Source organism: Chaetura pelagica, unplaced genomic scaffold, assembly GCF_000747805.2.
Source record: "Chaetura pelagica isolate M959 unplaced genomic scaffold, ChaPel_1.0 scaffold3, whole genome shotgun sequence".
Taxonomy (NCBI): domain Eukaryota; kingdom Metazoa; phylum Chordata; class Aves; order Apodiformes; family Apodidae; genus Chaetura; species Chaetura pelagica.
In genome coordinates this window covers 9661492-9679814 of record NW_009952974.1, presented here as the reverse complement: position 1 = coordinate 9679814, position 18323 = coordinate 9661492, and the positions used below count along the sequence as shown (strand labels likewise).

The 18323-nt window shown below is 35.1% G+C and overlaps 1 protein-coding gene across 1 annotated transcript; it reads left to right on the top strand.

The window, feature by feature from the left end:
- The first annotated feature begins 307 nt into the window (after positions 1-307).
- SLC38A11 (solute carrier family 38, member 11) lies at positions 308-17517 on the top strand. Its single transcript, XM_009996100.1, has 11 exons — positions 308-419; positions 739-813; positions 1958-2092; positions 3769-3834; positions 5371-5477; positions 6256-6335; positions 11514-11584; positions 12305-12466; positions 14210-14322; positions 14924-15055; positions 17272-17517. Exons 2-11 carry the CDS (start codon positions 753-755, stop codon positions 17515-17517), a joined length of 1173 nt encoding a protein of 390 aa, XP_009994402.1. The 5' UTR covers positions 308-419; positions 739-752.
- Positions 17518-18323: the final 806 nt, after the last annotated feature.

Sequence of the window (18323 nt, the reverse complement as noted above, 5' to 3'; positions counted from 1 at the left end):
AGCTCATTGTTTAACAGCCTACCTCTGAATGTATAGATATTTCTGTCCTTCCACTTGTTCTTTTCAGAGAATTAATTACATGATTGTGGGTTGGACTTTCAAAGGAATTGGATGCCTAATGCCTCTTTGATTTCTCACTGGAAAAAAGAAAGGGATTTAGTTATTAAAATACCACTACAAATCTGAGTCTGTGACTTTTTTTTTTTATCTTGAATAGACTATGTTATATATTTGTAAAATATGTGTAAAATTCTCACCTATTTTTCTCATGTATAATATTACAATTTTCTTCCTGAAATAGGTAGAAACAGATGACCAAACAGCTCTCGTTAGTAAGCCCAGGAATAAAACAGGCAACAGTGATCTGGCATCAGCTGGATTTAACATTATCAACTCTATCATAGGATCAGGCATTATAGGTAAGTATACTTGATTGTGTTGAGCCTTTTTTGTGTATGCGTGACTATGCAGTTTGCAGAATAACACCATCTTCTTGCTTTCTTCTGCTGTTCCTGAAGATTTTTCTCTACTTGCTTACTATGCAAAAATGCAGGTGTCCAGTGTGCTGGACAAAGTGCTGACTGGGCTTTACACATGAGCAACCTTTCTGAGGTTATGGAGCATGTGGGGCCAGTCTGGGAGGTTGTTAACATTTTTTAAAATCAGAACATTTCTTTATTTTGATTGTCACAAGTAGGTATTTTGGATGGTTCTTTCATAACCTCTCCTTATTTACAGGATTGCCGTATTCAATGAAGGAAGCTGGTTTTCCACTAGGAGTACTGCTTTTATTTGGGGTTGCCTATATCACAGGTACACTAAAAGCAGTTTCTATTACACAGTGAAAATTAGTCTTGCGATGTTTAGCTGATCTGGAGCTTAGTGATAGCTTAAACAACTGTATCTATAGCAATAAAAATGACACATTTTTTACTTACTTCCTTAATCTTTTCAGCAGATTAGTAAAAGTAGAGATTTATGCCGTACAACATATAATGCTACTTTTTACATGCATTTTATTTTTCTAAAGCCTGGTTTTTTAGACTAGGTTAAGTAAACACCTGGAAGAATAGCTCTTATTTGGGCCTCATATGTTTCAGGCCACTGTTTTTACCCAAGTTAAGAGACCCATCCTTGAGTAGGTTGTGTATCAGTTTTTAAAATATATCACAGAACAAAAATCTTTAGTTGTACTATGATTTTGAACATTTTATTTAATTAGCATTCATCAAGAAAAAAATATTTACCATCAAAAAAGGACAAGTTTTAAAATCACATGGTAAGTAAACATAAGTAAATCATTGACATCAAAGGAGAAATTACATCAAGATTTCCTTCACAAAAAGTAGAGGTTCAGTCTGGGAGTAATTCTGCCTGCAACATCAGCTCTGTCTGAAGCCACATTGATTCATGGTTTCCCAGATAAAGCACTTTGTGTATGTTTTTATTTTAAAAGTATCCAGTAAAAATGGCTAAAACACTGTAAACAATGGAGAAGGTACAAAATACTAACCAGGCTTTATTTTTCATAAACTTAGATAAATAGCTGAGTGAAGTGATCAAGAGTTCTAGCAGCACAACACAGGCTGTGCTCACGTTTTGCCACCTTTCAGGATATAATCAAATGTTCCATCCACTCATGAGCCCTTCGCATTATTAGTCCAAATTTCTTATTTTTGGTGCCCATAACAGTTCTTATTCCCTTTGATCTTACTGGAAAATAGAATTAGTCTGGTGCTGCCATCCCAAATAAGGAAAACTGAAATTTCCTTCCAATATGAACCTGTAATTCCTGGTTTCAGTGGATTGAGATTCTTTGTAATGTTTCTCATCCCTGCTCTTCTCAGTGCTACTTTTCCTTCTTACAGACTTTTTTTTTAAGGACTGAAAAAGATGACCAGTAACCAAATACAATGTAGTTCATATTGTCTTTAAAAGTAATTTTGTATTTTAACAGATTATTCCATTATATTACTGATCAAAGGAGGAAACCTCTCCAGTACCAACACCTATCAAGAGCTGGTCAGAAAAACATATGGTCTTGTAGGTTATCTAATTCTTTCAACTCTTCAATTTTTATATCCCTTTATTGGTAAGATCACATAAAATACAAATGTTGAAGTTTTATAATTTTCATATTACGTTACAATCTTTCACATGACCTCTAAAATCTTCCACATTCCTTATTCACAAGTTTTTTTCACATTATTGTAGTCTTTCACTGGTTAAATAATAAGAACTCTGTAAATAATATACTGTGTATGTCTTTCTTATATAAAAAAAGAAAATTAAAAACTACTTGGTGTGTTCTGAAGAATGACTTAGGTAGAATTCAATTAATTGGAGGTCCAGAATAATAGAAATAAACTGAGATGTAATAGCAGAGACATTGGTGGTCGCACACTTAAAAAAATAGTGACAAAATTAGTTATGAGAAATAGCTAATTAGAAATTCTGTTCCAGAATGAGTAACAGAGTACAAATTTTATGTTCCTGAAACAGAAAGGAAATATGACTTTAGGAGTATATTGAATAATATTTCCCCAAAACATAGTATGACTGTTACTGAAGAAGCCACTGATCAGATCTTGCTTGAATATTATGTGCTGTCATTGCTCTGCAAAAGCATTTGTTCAGCCTCATACCCAATGAGCTATTAGGGAATTTGGCAGTCAAGACACCTTTGAAGAAGAAATAATAGAACAACAAACAGGTATTATCTGGGCTGGAATTAGATAGACTGGAAGTTTGAAATAAAGTGATACTTGTAATCTGTCTCCCAGTGTAGTAGCATAGATAAATAAAATCTTAAGCTTGATATTTTCAGACACGAGGCTGCAAGAGTTGGTGACCTGAGATACCAAGAGTCTGGATTTGATCACCGCAGAGTCCCAGATCAGAATTCCTACTTTGGGGATAATCAGCCTGAATTTATTACAGGTGGCTGAGACTTTTAAGGGAATTACTGTTACTGCAGGTAGCAATGTTACATGTGTCGACTTAAAAGAGTGTAATTACTACTTCATAGAAAATATAGAAAAGAATTGCAAAGATCTCAGTCTTTACCAGGGAGCTATGCATTTGTATGTGCTTGAATTTACTTACATAAATAGTGTAAATGACTTAAAATTTCACCACAGTGAATATTTCTGCATTAGTTAAGGTCAATACCTATATATATGCTGTCTAAATGGTGAAGACCACATGAGTATATAAATATATTTTGTGTATATGTATATACACACATGCACACAGACACACATCTACTGTAGAATAAGAATGAAGTATGTATGTTAAGGCTACAGTTGTCACTAACAAGAGGAAGGAATGGAAGTCCACATCTGGTCTCTTTATCTATTTTCTCCTCCTTTCTTCTGGTTAAATGATTTTGCGAACTTCTTACATGAGTTAGGAAGTCCTGTGAATTTGATTGCAGGACTGATTATGAGACTAACACAGGAACTTTACTAGATAGAAACAAGAATTTGAAAATAAACTGACAGAATTACTGTTGAAAAAAAAATTTTAAAGCCATTTTTTACTCTTCTGAAGTAGGTTTTCATGTCAAGCCAGCACAACAGACTTGCTTATCAGACCAGGTTCTTGCTTATGTTGTCCCTGTATTTAAAAATAAACAATAACAAAAAAAGCAGCATTAAATTTTTTTTCTTTTAAACCTGAAAATTAGAAGCCAAGTATGTGTATTAAATGTTTATCAAATATTTCATATTTGACTTGTACTAACAAAAAAAATTTATTTTCTTTAAGCTATGATTAGTTACAACATAATAACAGGAGACACTATAACTAAAGTTTTTCAGAGAATTCCTGGAGGTAAGATGCATTTAAAAAATTAAGAATGGGGAAAATGTATTGGATAGGAATATAGCATAACTATCTAGGGATTAGCATCCTGTGTCAGTCTGAAGTCCTATCTGTTAACTTTGCTTTTCAATTACTCTTCAATATAGTTCCATTTAAGAATTTTAAGCATATTTATATGAGTGTTTTTTGTGTTGGTGAGGTTTTTTTTTAATCATTCTTTCTGAAGTAAAAACTATGAATCCTAGTCCTTGGTTATCATGGGACTCGCTATCCGGGAAGAGACCACATGCTTTAATGAAATACTGAGCAAACAGGAGTCTTCCATCAAAGTTGATTCACAAAGTCATTGTATTTTGCCCTCTTTTTCAGGTTTTTCCTATAGTAATAACTTGAATACTGAAACTGCTCTTTGTATAATTAACAATTTTGAATGACTTGCAAGTAATAGAATGGATTTAATGCTTACTTAAGCGTATCTGTAAACGCTGGCTATGAACGGTGTGTGTAACTTTCAGTTCTCTTAGATATTCACTGCAAAATCAGATCTGGTATTTTATGATTTTAACTCATACACTTGTTACCTTCTCTCTGCTGTAAGTTTTCACAGGAGGACTGTAATTTTCAGCAGGTGAAGCCTGCAAGGTGTGGATGCAGTTTTAATGTCACACTCTACTTCTCTGAATACCTGATCAGGTTGAAAGTGACAGTGAATATCTAATAATTTATATACAATGCAACTGAAGTAATAGACGGAGCCTCCAGCATGGCATATCTCTTCACCTGACTGGTCAAATGCCTGCCTGGAAAGAGATGGGAAAGTATAATCTGAACAACAGAGGGAGCTGAACACAGATTTTCTCTGTCAATTGCCAGTCATTTTCCAGTCATAATTATTCCACAAGCCCATGCTTCATGGTAGCCTGACTGAAACTGGGATGTGATTTGTTTTAAGTTGTAATTGGAAAAAACACCAGTTACACAAATAACACTGCTTGGAGGGAATATTATAATGTTTTTGCCTTCACATAGTAATCTGTATTTTGCAAGTGAAAGACAGCTGACAGCAAAAAAGGAGGTGCTAAAAAACCCCCTTAGAATTCACTTCAGGGTTGTTCTTTAAGAATTTGCTTACTTTCAACAGCACAGTAGTTGATATTAACACACAGTGTCAAAATATCCTCAAGTGGAAATGGAACAAAGAAGTAGTAGAATGTTTTAGTTGCAGTCTGCCAGCATTGACCCAGGCATGATGAAAGAAATTGGTACTAATTTGTATGTAGAAATGCCAAACTTCCAATATTTGGTATAATATATTCCATGTTAGGCATTTGATTTAAATTTGCAGAATTCTTGTGATTACTGTGTATGACTTCCTCAGGGTTAGTGAAAACGTAGTCTTTGCTTCAGAGTTACTTAGCTTGAATAAAGGGGATAAAAGCCTGGTCAACATCAGTTTGTTACTCCTAGCTTTTCAAATGTAGATAATCTGTTCCCTATGTTTAGTCTCTTAGAGGAATAAAGTATTTTCTTTTTTTTTTGCTTTAGTTGCACCAGATAATGTGCTTACTGACCGTCACTTCATAATTCTTCTTACCACCATCATCTTTACCTTGCCTATATCTTTATATCGAGACATAGCAAAACTGGCAAAGGTAAATCACAATAGCATCTGATTTTGGTTCACTTTGTCATGAGAAAATAAGTGCCAGTCATAACTTAATGTATTTTAACTTAATTTCACATGGCTACAACACTCTCAATATTTTACAAGTTCAGTCTATCTTCTGTCCAAAAAAATATACGGAAACTTGTAATAGCTTAAGCAAAACTTCACTCTCCATATGAGTCACTGGAGTTTTCCCTTCTACTGCTACTAGAACTCAAAGCTTGTAAAGCACAGAGTGGTGTAGGCCTGATGTTGAAATGTTTACATGGAATATCACTTAAAATGAGGCAAATGGTTGCAATTGGCTGGTAACTCAAAAAGAATAAGAAATTAAGATATCATTATATAGGACAACAGGTACGGGTACAGGTTGGAATGTAGGAAGTTACAGTTAAATGTGAGGAAAAACTTCTTTATAGTGAGAGTGACAAAGCACTGGAACAGGCTGCCCAGGGAGGTTGTGGAGTCTCCTTCTCTAGGGATACTCAAAACCCAGCTGGATGCAGTCCTGTGTAAAGTGCTCTAGGTTATCCTACTTCAGTGGGAGAGTTGGACTAGATGATCTCTAGAGGTCCCTTCCAACTCTGACAACTCTGTGATTCTGTGACAAAATTGTTAATTCTAGATATTTGAAATGTGATATTTAGGACTCACTTGGTTTTTAATTATTTATTGGTTTGTTTCTTTTAAAAAAGTGCATTATGCTGTTAAGAGGACACCCTTCCAGCAGCTTATTGACTGATGTTATGTTTTTACATTTACAGATATCTCTTATTTCTCTGATTTTAACCATTGTCATCCTGGTTATTGTGATGATAAGAACAGTGACATTGAGTCCACAAGTGTAAGTATTCTTACACTTGCCACAAAACACATTTTTTATTATATGCATTATGTTTTTTATTATGATGTGTATTTGCATAGTTTTTCGAACATCAAGGTTTGGGGACAGAGGGATAAATGAAAAATACAAAATGCACTGCTAAAGCATAATCAATCTTTTTAATTTCTTCTATTGCATGTAAGTGGAGTTAGAAAAAGCCTAAAAAGACTAGATTAATTGGAAATTGTAGTTGATTTGTCTAATAGCAGGTGGGTCCTGAATGGGCATGTGAAGTTTTCTGTCTTTTGAGAATTGAGTATCTTTAATTTTGTCCATTGTTGCCAGATGGCCTATATTTACAATCTTAAAATAAATAGTATCTTAGGAATATTTCTTTTTCTGTTCATGCAATTTTTTTCAAAATAAGTAATGAATTCAAATTATGACAAGGAAAAAGAGAACGCCATCATAAAAATGTTACTGTCATTTCAGAAAACAACATTATAAGCATGCAGAACTGTTTTCCAACACTCATACATTGAAAGTAGCATTTAATGTTGAAAATTGGAGTGTTCTAGACAACTTAGTACACATGAATGGGTGTTGTGGCAGTATTTTTATAATTATATTATAGGAAAGTGTTAAGAATCTATTATATTCCTTTATGGCCTAGAAGGACTGCTTTGTCCCTTTTTCCTTATCCTTTAAATGTAAAGCTATATTAATAAAGATTACACACTCTTATTTCTGAATGTACTGTTTTGTTTATTGAAAGGGTTTTATATTGTATTTCTAACGTTTCTGTAAGAAGGTTTTGTTTCTGCGGTTACACATAATTGTTCATTTGTTTTATTGCTGTGTAATGCAGGGCATTCTTGTTTAATGCTAGGAAAATGGCTAGAATAGCAGTTTCTAAAATTGTACTAGCTGATGTTGCCCAACATCCATAAAAATGATGCATTCAGAACAGTGTGGGACTTCTCTGTTCCACCTTTCTGAAGCAGCACATTTTACATACTGTGCATTCAAGGAGAACTGGAAAGGCTAATCTCAAAATCTCTGACAAAAAAAGGAGGAAGCTATATATAATTTTTACTGATGACCTTGTTACTATGGTAACATTTCTTCTCAACAGTTGTGATGTACTGAAAAATATGGTCTTTATTTTTTCTTATGATACGTAATGTTGGTTATGGAGTAAATCTTGAAGTTTTACTTTTTAATTCTTTAAAGACTTCAATTTTTGCCTTTACACTACTTGTTATCAAAAGTGCATCTATCAAATTGGTAAACTGTTGATCGGATTTTTTTTGCCTCACATACTTTTTATCAATATCTGGTTTTACTATTTGTATTTTACAGTTAGAAACAGACATATAGTTTGTGTCATTAGAAAACTGAATATTGCTTTATTATATGATTTCTCCATTTACCAACATATTGATGGTTAGCCTTTTTGCACCCTGTTCTCTAGCATGGATGTGTTAACTGCACATTTTATTCTTTCTCTTAAGGTTGCTTCTTGCTTTTTGTTCCATCATTCCATTTACTGCTGCATACATTCAAAAGTGCTGGAGTTGGGTCAGATTCCACTGGAATCCCATTCAGATACCTTCCCACTTTGATAATTACTCTCTGACTAGTAATTAGTTTTCATGTAGCTTTAGATTTTTTAAAGTAAAGATTACTTCCCTTTTGTACAAGAAGATTATCTGGAGATGATAAAGCTGGGGGATTTTTGCTTAATTGCACCCTGTGTTCTAGTTGAAAGTTATATCTCTTATTTAGACAACAGAGAATATTATCTTTCCTAGAAGCCTTCTGCAATGTGTTAGACTATGAGTGAAAAAAACATTAGTTCTGTTTTAAGTGACTTGATGTGCTTGAAACTGTAGGCTGAAAATCAGCAATTACAAGTATTTGGAATGCTGCATTTTTTAATTATTTTTTTTTCAAGTTGCTTTGGGAGTGGAGTGCATTGCCCAGGGACATTATAGGAATGATACTTTCTTCTAAAAAATAGTATTTATCATAAGGGAATGTTTGGCTTAACTTATTTTTATGACAAATGTGATCCTGAAGTATTTGGGGTTTCTGTTTTGCTTTTGATTTCTATCATCCATTTGATTATTGTTGCCTGAAGGACATAATGATCCTACAGACAAAATCCAGTGTTCTGGACCCAGAGTTTGCTCTCAATATTTTAAGATGTTGGATAAAAATACACTTTGGTGATCCTTTCTTCATTTATATCCACCTGCTTATAGCTGGGTATTTTTCTACTGTGATCAAAAAACAGTGGGTTAGAATTATGACAAACTGTGAATGTGCAGTATGTTAATACTGCATAAAATAAATTCATGCTTCAAATCTGAAACTAACATTCACTGCTGTAGAAAGCAGTATTTTATGTAGCTTATAGATAGATCATTTTAATTTGGTGTTCTTTTGGAAAGAATGTCATGATGTCAGGGTCTGCATAATACATGAATCTCTAGGAAAAATTTCAAGAGCATCTGCCACGCATAAATAGGATGTGAGAATTACTCAACTGGCAGCTGATCATAGAGATGAAAGACCAAGTGTTCAGCAAAACAACTTGAAAGAAGAAACTGATTCTTTCCTTCATATAAATAATCCAATAGTAAGCAAAGATAAATTTTAGTGCGTGAAGAAATTAAAAAATAAAACTAAGCTACCATGTATTTAAAGAACTGTGAAGCAGTTCATTAAGGAAGAAAGAGGAGTTAAAGCAGCTGTGACTAGTGGGCCTGACATATAGCTTTGCCTCTACTGCTGTTCTTGTATGAGCAGAAGTTAAAATCTTCACCTAGCAATTCTTAACCAGAATGTGGCTTGAACTGGTCAGAAACAAGGTCCCTCTCAAAAAAAAAATAATAATAAAAAAATCCATCTTGAACAGTAGCAGCTGGATTGAAAAAGCAGAAAACCTGGTATTCTTGTGACAGACTCTTTCAGCAGAAATGTTTTTTGAAACACATCCAGGAGTGTAAGAAATAGTCATATACTGTTGCATATTTCTTATGTACCAACGTGTATTGCAAACTTCTGGTATTGTTCAGATCATGGCTCTGAAATTCTTCCTGCATTCCACAACTGGAATGGAAGGAATTTATCTTCTTATGCTGTTCAATGAGCAAGATTTAGTTTTTTTGGATTTTTTTTCCCCCAAATAATACTCATAATCTGATTTGTCATTCATCCATAAAGCAAAGCTATATTTTGGCCTGTTGCATATTGCTAGTGCATAAGCTAACACTGCACAGGGGAAAAACCAGCTCCTGTGTTTTTTAGGGTTTTTTAAATTGATTATTTGGTCACTTTATGCAAAATGTTTCAAATGACATTCACGTGCTTTCAACATTCCATTTTTTATATCCCTTTTTATAGCTATATTGTAATATAGCTATACTGTTGCCCAGGATGAAGCATTTTCACAGAATTCAAATATTTCAGACAAAAGCATTATTTAATTCTGTGCATGTGAAAATATTTTTATTTACGGGGTATTAGATAATGTTAGTGTTAATTATTGATAGAGGGGTAAGGAAACTTTCACAGATTATGTTTTCAAACCAGATTATTTTCTTATATTTGATATCAAAGCTGACCTCTAGTGGTTACAGAACAGTTGCAATGTTTTCTATGTTCGACTTTTATTTTGGATTATTGATGACATTATCCACTCCAATGTGAATGTTTTCTTGAGAAATAAGACATTCAGAATTATGAGTTATCCACAGACATTCATAGTGATTTTAAAGATGGAATTTGAAGCAGTATGTTACTGTAGTCAAGATATTTTATTGCCTTTAAGGACAAAAAACTTGAACTTTATTTTGATGCTCAGGTTCTGTTTGCTTCAAAGTTAAGCTTAGCAACCCCAGCTTAAAGGCCAAAAAGGTGCTCTAAGTCTGAACTTAATGTGTGTTGGATGCTTCAAATCTGTTTTTTTTAATATAGAAAAAGAAGGATTGACTATTTGAGATCTTAACAAATAGTAAGATAAGAGTTCTGGAAGGGGAAACAGCAACATCTTTGTCTTTTTTTTTCCTTTTCATTTTAGGGGGTGGGACTGGAGTTGAAACATTTGAAAGCAATGAAACCTAGTACAGCACAGGCCACTGTGGCTGTCAAAACCAGTTATCACCAGATAGAGGGAGAGACAAAGCTGCCAGTGTTACCTTCATAGGGCTGGCATCAGTGCCCTACTGCTTTCTAGGGCAGTAGGAAAATAGCAGCCAAGGCCTCAGGTGACAGCAGCTTTCCTTCTAAATAAAAGCAGAGCAATCAAATTCAGCAGCAGCCAACTTCTTAAGAGCAGGTTTCTCTGTACCTTTGTGTGTGCCTTAATATTACAAATAAAATGTTCAACTGGCTTTTGAACTTTTTTTGATACTTTCAGCAAACTATAGTTCTGGAAGAGGTTGTTTTGGGTCTTTCTTCTTTCCTTCATTTTGGCTCTTTATTCAGAGAGGAAGTTAATGCCTCAAATACATTTTTACAAAGTTTGCTGATAGTTCTCTGTGGTCTTCCTCCAGGAATTACTATTACCATAAGTCCAAATTTGTGGACATATCTTAGAGGAGCAGATGTGGGGGATGTAAAATTCTTTCCTGATTATAGAGGTCTCCATATGCTCTCTTACACTTCATTGTGTCATTCCTTTGGGAACTAGCAGAAAACCTTTACTAAGAGGAGTAGTTGGGATGGGTGTAAAGAAAAACAAACTGCCTCTGTTGATTTGTAGCCTAGGAAAGAAATATTTCTAGTCTGCATGGCTTACATGTGCAATATTCAAAGGAAGAAATTGCCTAAGTAGTTGGAAGAGTTTGTGTGTTGAGATAACCTTGGTCAGAATCAGCAACAGCTTTTACCTTCCCTGTTGCTATTTTCATGGAATACAATGACTTGAAGAATATTTGCCAAGCTGGTCACTGTGAAACAGACTGACATTTTTGGGGTGTAAAAACTGGTTACAGAAATACTTTAATGAAAACAAGGGAGATGAGAAGGGTATATTCCTAGTTTCAATTTATTGTTGGTGGACACTGTGGCCTACTTCAGAGAGTTCTGGAGATCTGACTGTAAGTTCTCAATTGCAGCAGAGTATTTGAAATTACTTTTAGTAACTGATATTGAAAAGAGAGTAATCTATTAAACAAATATCTGTTTTAGACCTAAATCAGAAAATGCATGGATATTTGCAAAACCAAATGCAGTACAAGCTGTTGGGGTGATGTCATTTGGTAAGTAATTTTTTGTATTTTTGATATTCAGATCAAGTGTAAGTCATTAGTTTGGACCTAGAAATTGCATATTTTTAATTATATGTTATTTATATATTATTATTAAACAGAAAAATGATTTCTGACAGAAAAATCTTAGACTGTAATGTATACATTTGCTAGAGAGTGCCTGTTGCTTCCCATTTTTCACAATGAACCATTCAGGTCAATCTCAATTCACCTCCATTATACTCTTTCTAAAATGTATTTCTGCTTGGAGGACATGATACATTATTTCTTGTTAGTGCTGGTGGCAATCTGAGGCTTCCCCATGCTTGCTGCTGAATAAAATGGATTTCAGAGGAAGGCTGAAAGTAGCAAATGGCACCATGGATTAAAAAAAAATATTCTCAAAACTGCTGTTGAGTGCTTAAGCAATAGAGTAGCAGGAAGAGGAAATAGAGGTGAATGGAGGGGGGATGTGGGACAAGAGCATGCCATTTTAGGGTGATGTAATCAGAATCAACTCCGGCTGAATATAAAACTTCATCAAATCAAGTAAGTAAAAGTTCAAGCCATTTATATTTGCCACTCGTTGCAGGCTTAATGTTTGTATTTAATAATGAGTGCATTCAAACTGTGCTGTGTGATCCTAGCTTGGAATATACATTCCATACATTTATTTTATATGTATATATGCATAAATTCATACATTTGCCTTAACTGTTACGTGTGTTTCAGCCTTCATCTGCAACCATAACAGCTTTTTAATATATGGGTCTTTGGAAGAACCCACATTAAAGAACTGGTCTCGAGTCACACATGTGTCTATCTCACTCGCTCTTGTTATCAGTGTAGTGTTTGCTGCATGTGGATATATGACTTTTACAGGATACACAGAAGGTAAAATGCTCAATCCCTCGAATTTGGTGCTTTCTTTAATCCTTACAATTTAGCCTTTCTGTCTGACTTTTGCTGTTAATGTCTTAGTGATTGTAAAAATGCCAGAAACAAGCTATGTTTGGACAGAAATACTAAGGATGTTCCTTGTAGAATCATAGAACCATTAAGGTTGGAAAAGACCTTCAAGATCATCAAGTCCAACCATCAGCCCTACAGCCCAGTGACCACTAAATCATCTCCTGAAGCACCACATCTACCCATTTCTTGAACATCTCCAGGCATAATGCCTCCACCACCTCCCTGGGCAGCCTTTTCCAATGCCTCACCGCTCTCTCAGTGAAGAAATTTTTCTTAATATCCAATATGAACCTCCCTTGGTGCAACTTGACCCCATTTCTTCTTATCCTATCTCTGGTCGGGAGGGAGAATAGGCCAACACCTGCTTCACTACAACCTCCTTTCAGGTAGTTGTAGAGAGCAAATGAGGTCTTCCCTCAGCCTCCACTTCTCCAGGCTGAATAACCCCAGCTCTCTCAGCCTCCTGGTAAAATCGTTCTTCCAGACCCCTAATCAGCGTAGTTGGCCTTCTGTGCACCCTGTTCAGCACCTCAATGTCCTGCCCACCTCGAGGTGTGGCCTCACCAAGGCCAAGTCATGAGCTAAGAACCAGAACAGGGTATGAAGAGGTGAGCTACGTGCAAAGAGGTGTCAGATTCTCAAGTGTAAGCCTCATTGGTGAAAGTCCTTGCATAATAACAATTCTTCTGAAGGACTGAACATCTGGAATTTAGCCATGTGGTCGACTAGCAGAGAGCAGTAAGAACAGAGATTGCCTTGATTTTTCTATGTAGCTAGTCTTAAGTGCAAACTGGTTGAGGTATTTCAAGCATAGAAAAGTCCTGACTGCAGCTCTTCCTTGGTATATGACTCTACTGCAAGCAGATACCATCTTGCCTTCTGTCTCCTATGTCAAAATCTTTTGGCTGTTTTCTGTAAAGTGCACCTTACTGCTTCTTCAGTGCCATTGTGATCCTGAAAGTAGCAGGTCATAAGACAGTGTAGTAATGAGGTAGAAAAGACCTGGTAGACTATCTGATCGCTCTCTTGCAGTGTCTCTTGTGCTTCAGAGATGACAATTCCAGATTCTTTGTGTTAAACAAGACAATGATTTAAAAATTCTCTAGAATTGCTTTTGTTGTTAGATGTAAGATTTGTAAGTAATAATCCATGTTTATAAAGGGCATTCAGGGTCAGAATATTTGAAATTCTTCACTGCAGTTTACCTGCTATGATTACATACTATATGGGAAATGCAGTTCTCCAGAGGTAACTCCCTGGCCTTCCTTGTGTAATTGTTGTTATTCTAGAAATTACGTTTTTAAAGGAAATGTATCTTTTATTTACAAGCTTGCTTTCTGAATCTGTCACACATTCATTTGAACAAACACCAGCATCTTGTACAAAATCTGTGTTAAGGGGAAAATAACAGATGCTAAGCTCTAGTGTGTACATGGTAAAATATTTTTGAAAGATAAATCCTGCTTGAAATAAAAACACTGCTTCTAGCAGGATAGGGTGAAAGTTCCTCCTGGACATAATTGGTGACTGTAACTACATTTTCTTGATAGAAGAAGGGATCAGAAAGTCATAATTACTCCAGTAACTCCACTGACTTAGGCTTCAGTTTGCAAATAGGCAAATGACATGAAGGTCAAATTAATTTTGTGTTTTGCTATGCCTCAGGGGATGTATTTGAAAACTACTGTAGAGATGACAACCTTGCTACATTTGGAAGGTTTTGTTATGGAGTTACTGTATTTCTGACCTTCCCCCTTGAATGTTTTGTGACCAGAGAGGTAAGAATTTATTCCATTCTCCCTGTACCATTGTTGGTATGTATTAATAATATTTTCACACTGTTAACATATACTGTAGCTGAAGTTGCTAGTTGAGCTGTAATAATTACCAGCATATCCTGTCCTACTCTACTGTGTGCATTGAGCATGAGGAACTAGTTTGACTGTTTAGATTCACGTTTATTATAATACCACTCAATATTATATTAATAATTAATTAGTATCAGGACTGCTTAAAATCCCAAGTTTGGCTCAAGTGTCACTGCTGTTACATTGAGAATAACTGAAAATAGCATATCCATCTGTCCAGCAAATAATTGTGGTTTTTATTCTATGATGAGCAAATTAGAAGAAAATAAGTATACTTAAAATCCTGAAAGTATAACTAAGTCAGTCTTGCAAGTGTTCTGCAATTTTAGTAGTGCTTGCTATAAGTTATTTCTGCAAGCAGATTAAGATGGTTTCTTGAAGCAGGATAGTTAAAGTTCAGCCAGTGTATTCTCACTCATTCTTTTAGTTACATAAGGTTAGAAGATTTGGAATATGCTATTTGTTAATGTAAGGAAGGAAATCAAGGTTTAAAACTGTGGTTCTATTTCAGGTAATTGCCAATGTGTTTTTCCATGGGAACCTCTCAACAGTTTTCCATATTGCTGTGACAGTAGTTATCATTGCTGTGGCAACTGGTGTATCATTAATGTATGATTGCCTTGGAATAGTTTTAGAGCTGAATGTAAGTGAACCTGTATACTCTTTTATTTAATAAATCACTTTTTTATAGAGCAGACCAATCTCCACATCTCTGCTGAAAATCTCTGAAAATCATAATTCACTATAGTAGTCAGTAGAATGTTAGTAGGAAAAAAAGGACTTAGTCATTGCTTCAGAATTGGATAGTGAAAGGAGAAGGGAAGTTCCAGAAGTAACATTCATATGGTTGGGGAGAGCATTTAGAAAAGTTCTGGAGATAGGGCAAGTGGCTATAATTTACCAAATGTATTTAAACTGGAGGGTAAATCACAAAAATGCTCAACTGTATTGCAGCAATGAATCTAGCATTTATTTCTCTTAATTCCTTCTTTTGATGAACTTAGCCAATTACTAAACACTAGGGCAGATCCTAATGAGTGCCTTGTGCCAAAGGGGCAAGAAACACAGGCTGGCAGGAGGGTAGGAAGAAAGAACAAGTAGTAGTGAGAATACAGAGATAGTATCTGGGATTTTTTTCCCCTGTGTTGGGCTTAACAGGGAGCGTAACCTGACTGTATGTTTTTTTAGGAGGAAACTGCTTTGTTTGCTAGAAAACATTTGTGTCTTGTATCACCTCATAGGAGAGATGGAGCTTACAAGACAGGCCACACAAGGCATTTACTGACTGAAACCAGTTTTAACACATTTGTGTAGCTTTTCTGGTTGGCTGCAACTGCCATATAGTCTACTAGAGCCCTAGACTGCTAGTTAGCAAAGTAGACTTGCCATGTGAAGTCAGTCTGTTTTTGCACAGAATGTACATTTAATCAAAGGAGATGTTTTTTTAAAAAATATCCAATCTGCATTTATGGTAAACATTGTTTTTCTTAACAGTTGGTCAGCTAAATAAAGCAGATGTGGAAATATCATCCTGCAGGATATAAAAGTTAGAAGGTAGAGAAAAATTTTAAAGAGCGTCCTCTGCTCCTTTATAGAAATATTTTAGAACTGCCTCCTTGTGTCCCTTATTGACAATTTCAAATTCATATAATTCACAGTGGGTTTTTTTTTTCCATTTTAAGAGAGAATTTGACAATACAGCTGTATGCATTTATTGGATGTGATCATTGCACTTAAAAAGACTGCTCACTCTTGGTATCCACCAGTAGAGAAAAGTAAATAGGCAGAGTCATTACATGTGAAGGAAAGATGATCGGTGTTCTCAGCAGGCTTTCTGTCCAGCAGAAGAGCCATCTTTTGGCTCTTTACCACAGATGTCATTTGCTGTTGTTTCTCTGACTCTTCTTACTTTTCCCATTTTCTGGTTTTAAAACAAAACACAAGCAATTGTGTTGGTTCTGGAGTAGTTCCCTAGGGAAAACGTATTCATGCAGGAGTCAAAGATCCACAGATTTTGCTGTGCTATTCTTTTTACTGGGATGGTAGTTTGTTTTGCTTCACATACTTCAGAGTCTCAGTTTTTATGAAGAAGATACTTTGTGTGTACCTGTTTTTGATGTCTGTACTGATCACTGTTAACAGCTTCTACCATAAAAATATACAAAATTTTGTACAAATGGTGATGTGAAGATACTCAGTAGGTGGGATTACTACTTCACCACCAAGGGGTTGGAACTTAGTGTTTGTTAAATATGTGACAAAGTAAATGTTCAAAATTTCTGCATAAAAATGGTCTCTTTTGATGTGTAACTTACACATTAATTATGCAGTGACTTCATTATAAAAAACATTTAGGTGCTTTTTGTCTGTCTCAATCCAAGAGAGCATTTAAAGAGGGGCTAAATTTTTAATAAGAGGGGGCAGTCTACTCTGTCAAAGAGAGCTTTGATTTCATAGGGAAGTCAACCTAAATCAAGTAATAAATGTAGAAATTTATCAGAATTCTTTGAACTGCTACGTGATGTTTCCACTTTTTTTTGTTTTGTTTTTTTTTAAGGCGGTATGATGTCTAGACTCCTACATGGATTTAGTAGCACTTGAAACATAAAATTTCATTGTCTGTGAGCACAGCCAAAGCATTTAAATAAAGCTGAATTATTTTTAATAGTTTTAAATATATTTTTGCAAGTTATTTGTGATTTGAAATTTAAGTTTTCCATATAGCAACACTGGAAAAGGCCTCTATTCTCTGGCATTACTTTTGCTAATCAAAACCACTTAAAAAAATTAGAGTTTTGTTCTTCACGTCTAAATATAAATGCTTATAAGGGTTTTCCTATTGTTGTTTCCCACACACAGGGAGTTCTGAGCGCTACCCCACTCGTTTTTATCATCCCAACAGCGTGTTACCTAAGGCTGTCCAAAGAGCGATGGAACCATTCAGATAACCTCATATCCTCTCTGATTCTTGGTGTCGGTGTGCTAGTGATGACAGTTGGGTTTGTTATGACCATGTTGCATCCCCAGGAATGTAGCCATGGAAAAGAAATGTTTTACTGCTTCCCTAGTAATGTGTCTTTTCACAACAGTACACTTCCACCATAGGTGGTAGCACACCGGTCTCCAGACTAGATCAAGTCTATCTCACAACAAGCCATATCTGCCAGTTTAATAGAGAGTGGGACAAAGAGCTTTTATGTTTTGGTATGCCCTAAGAATTTTAACCTGTATAACCTGTATTGACATTCTTGGTTTTATGCTGCTATTCTTTTCCAGATAAGGCTTATGTTTTAGCTGTTGAAACAAATTCTCAAAGATGCCTTTCAGTAGATGTTACTTGAGTAAGTTTGCAAACCTATCAAAAAAGGCTGCATTTTTTTAACTTGCTCTGCTGTACTGTTTACAAGCTATAAGTGAAATGTTTAGGAATGTGAACATCTCTCATGTTTCATTGCTGTCATTTAGTTTTTATTAATGTTATAATTCTTTAATGCGTATTTTATAGTATGGGGTTTTTTGAAGTCCTGAAGAAGTATGTCTGAGTCTCTATCTGTGTATTCAATTTCAGCTGTTCAACTGTCTTTGATTTTCCAATAACTGCCCTTCAGTGCTGAAAGCATCCCATGTACTGGCTCTTGAGTCAAGAGTAGTGTTGTATTCTATCTGAACTGTAACTGATACAATTCAAACTGTAACTGTTACAATTTGTGGTCTTTAATTAAAAGATTTTTGTATTAATAAAACCACACAGCTGAATTTAAAAATATTAAAGTAAGCAGTCTTTGTAACAATTTGCAGATTGATAGAGAAGAAAATTAGATGCATAAAAACCACAACTCATTTCTTACATTTCTAACCCTATTATTTCTGAAACTGGATTGAAACATTGCTATATGCCTGGCATGCAGCTT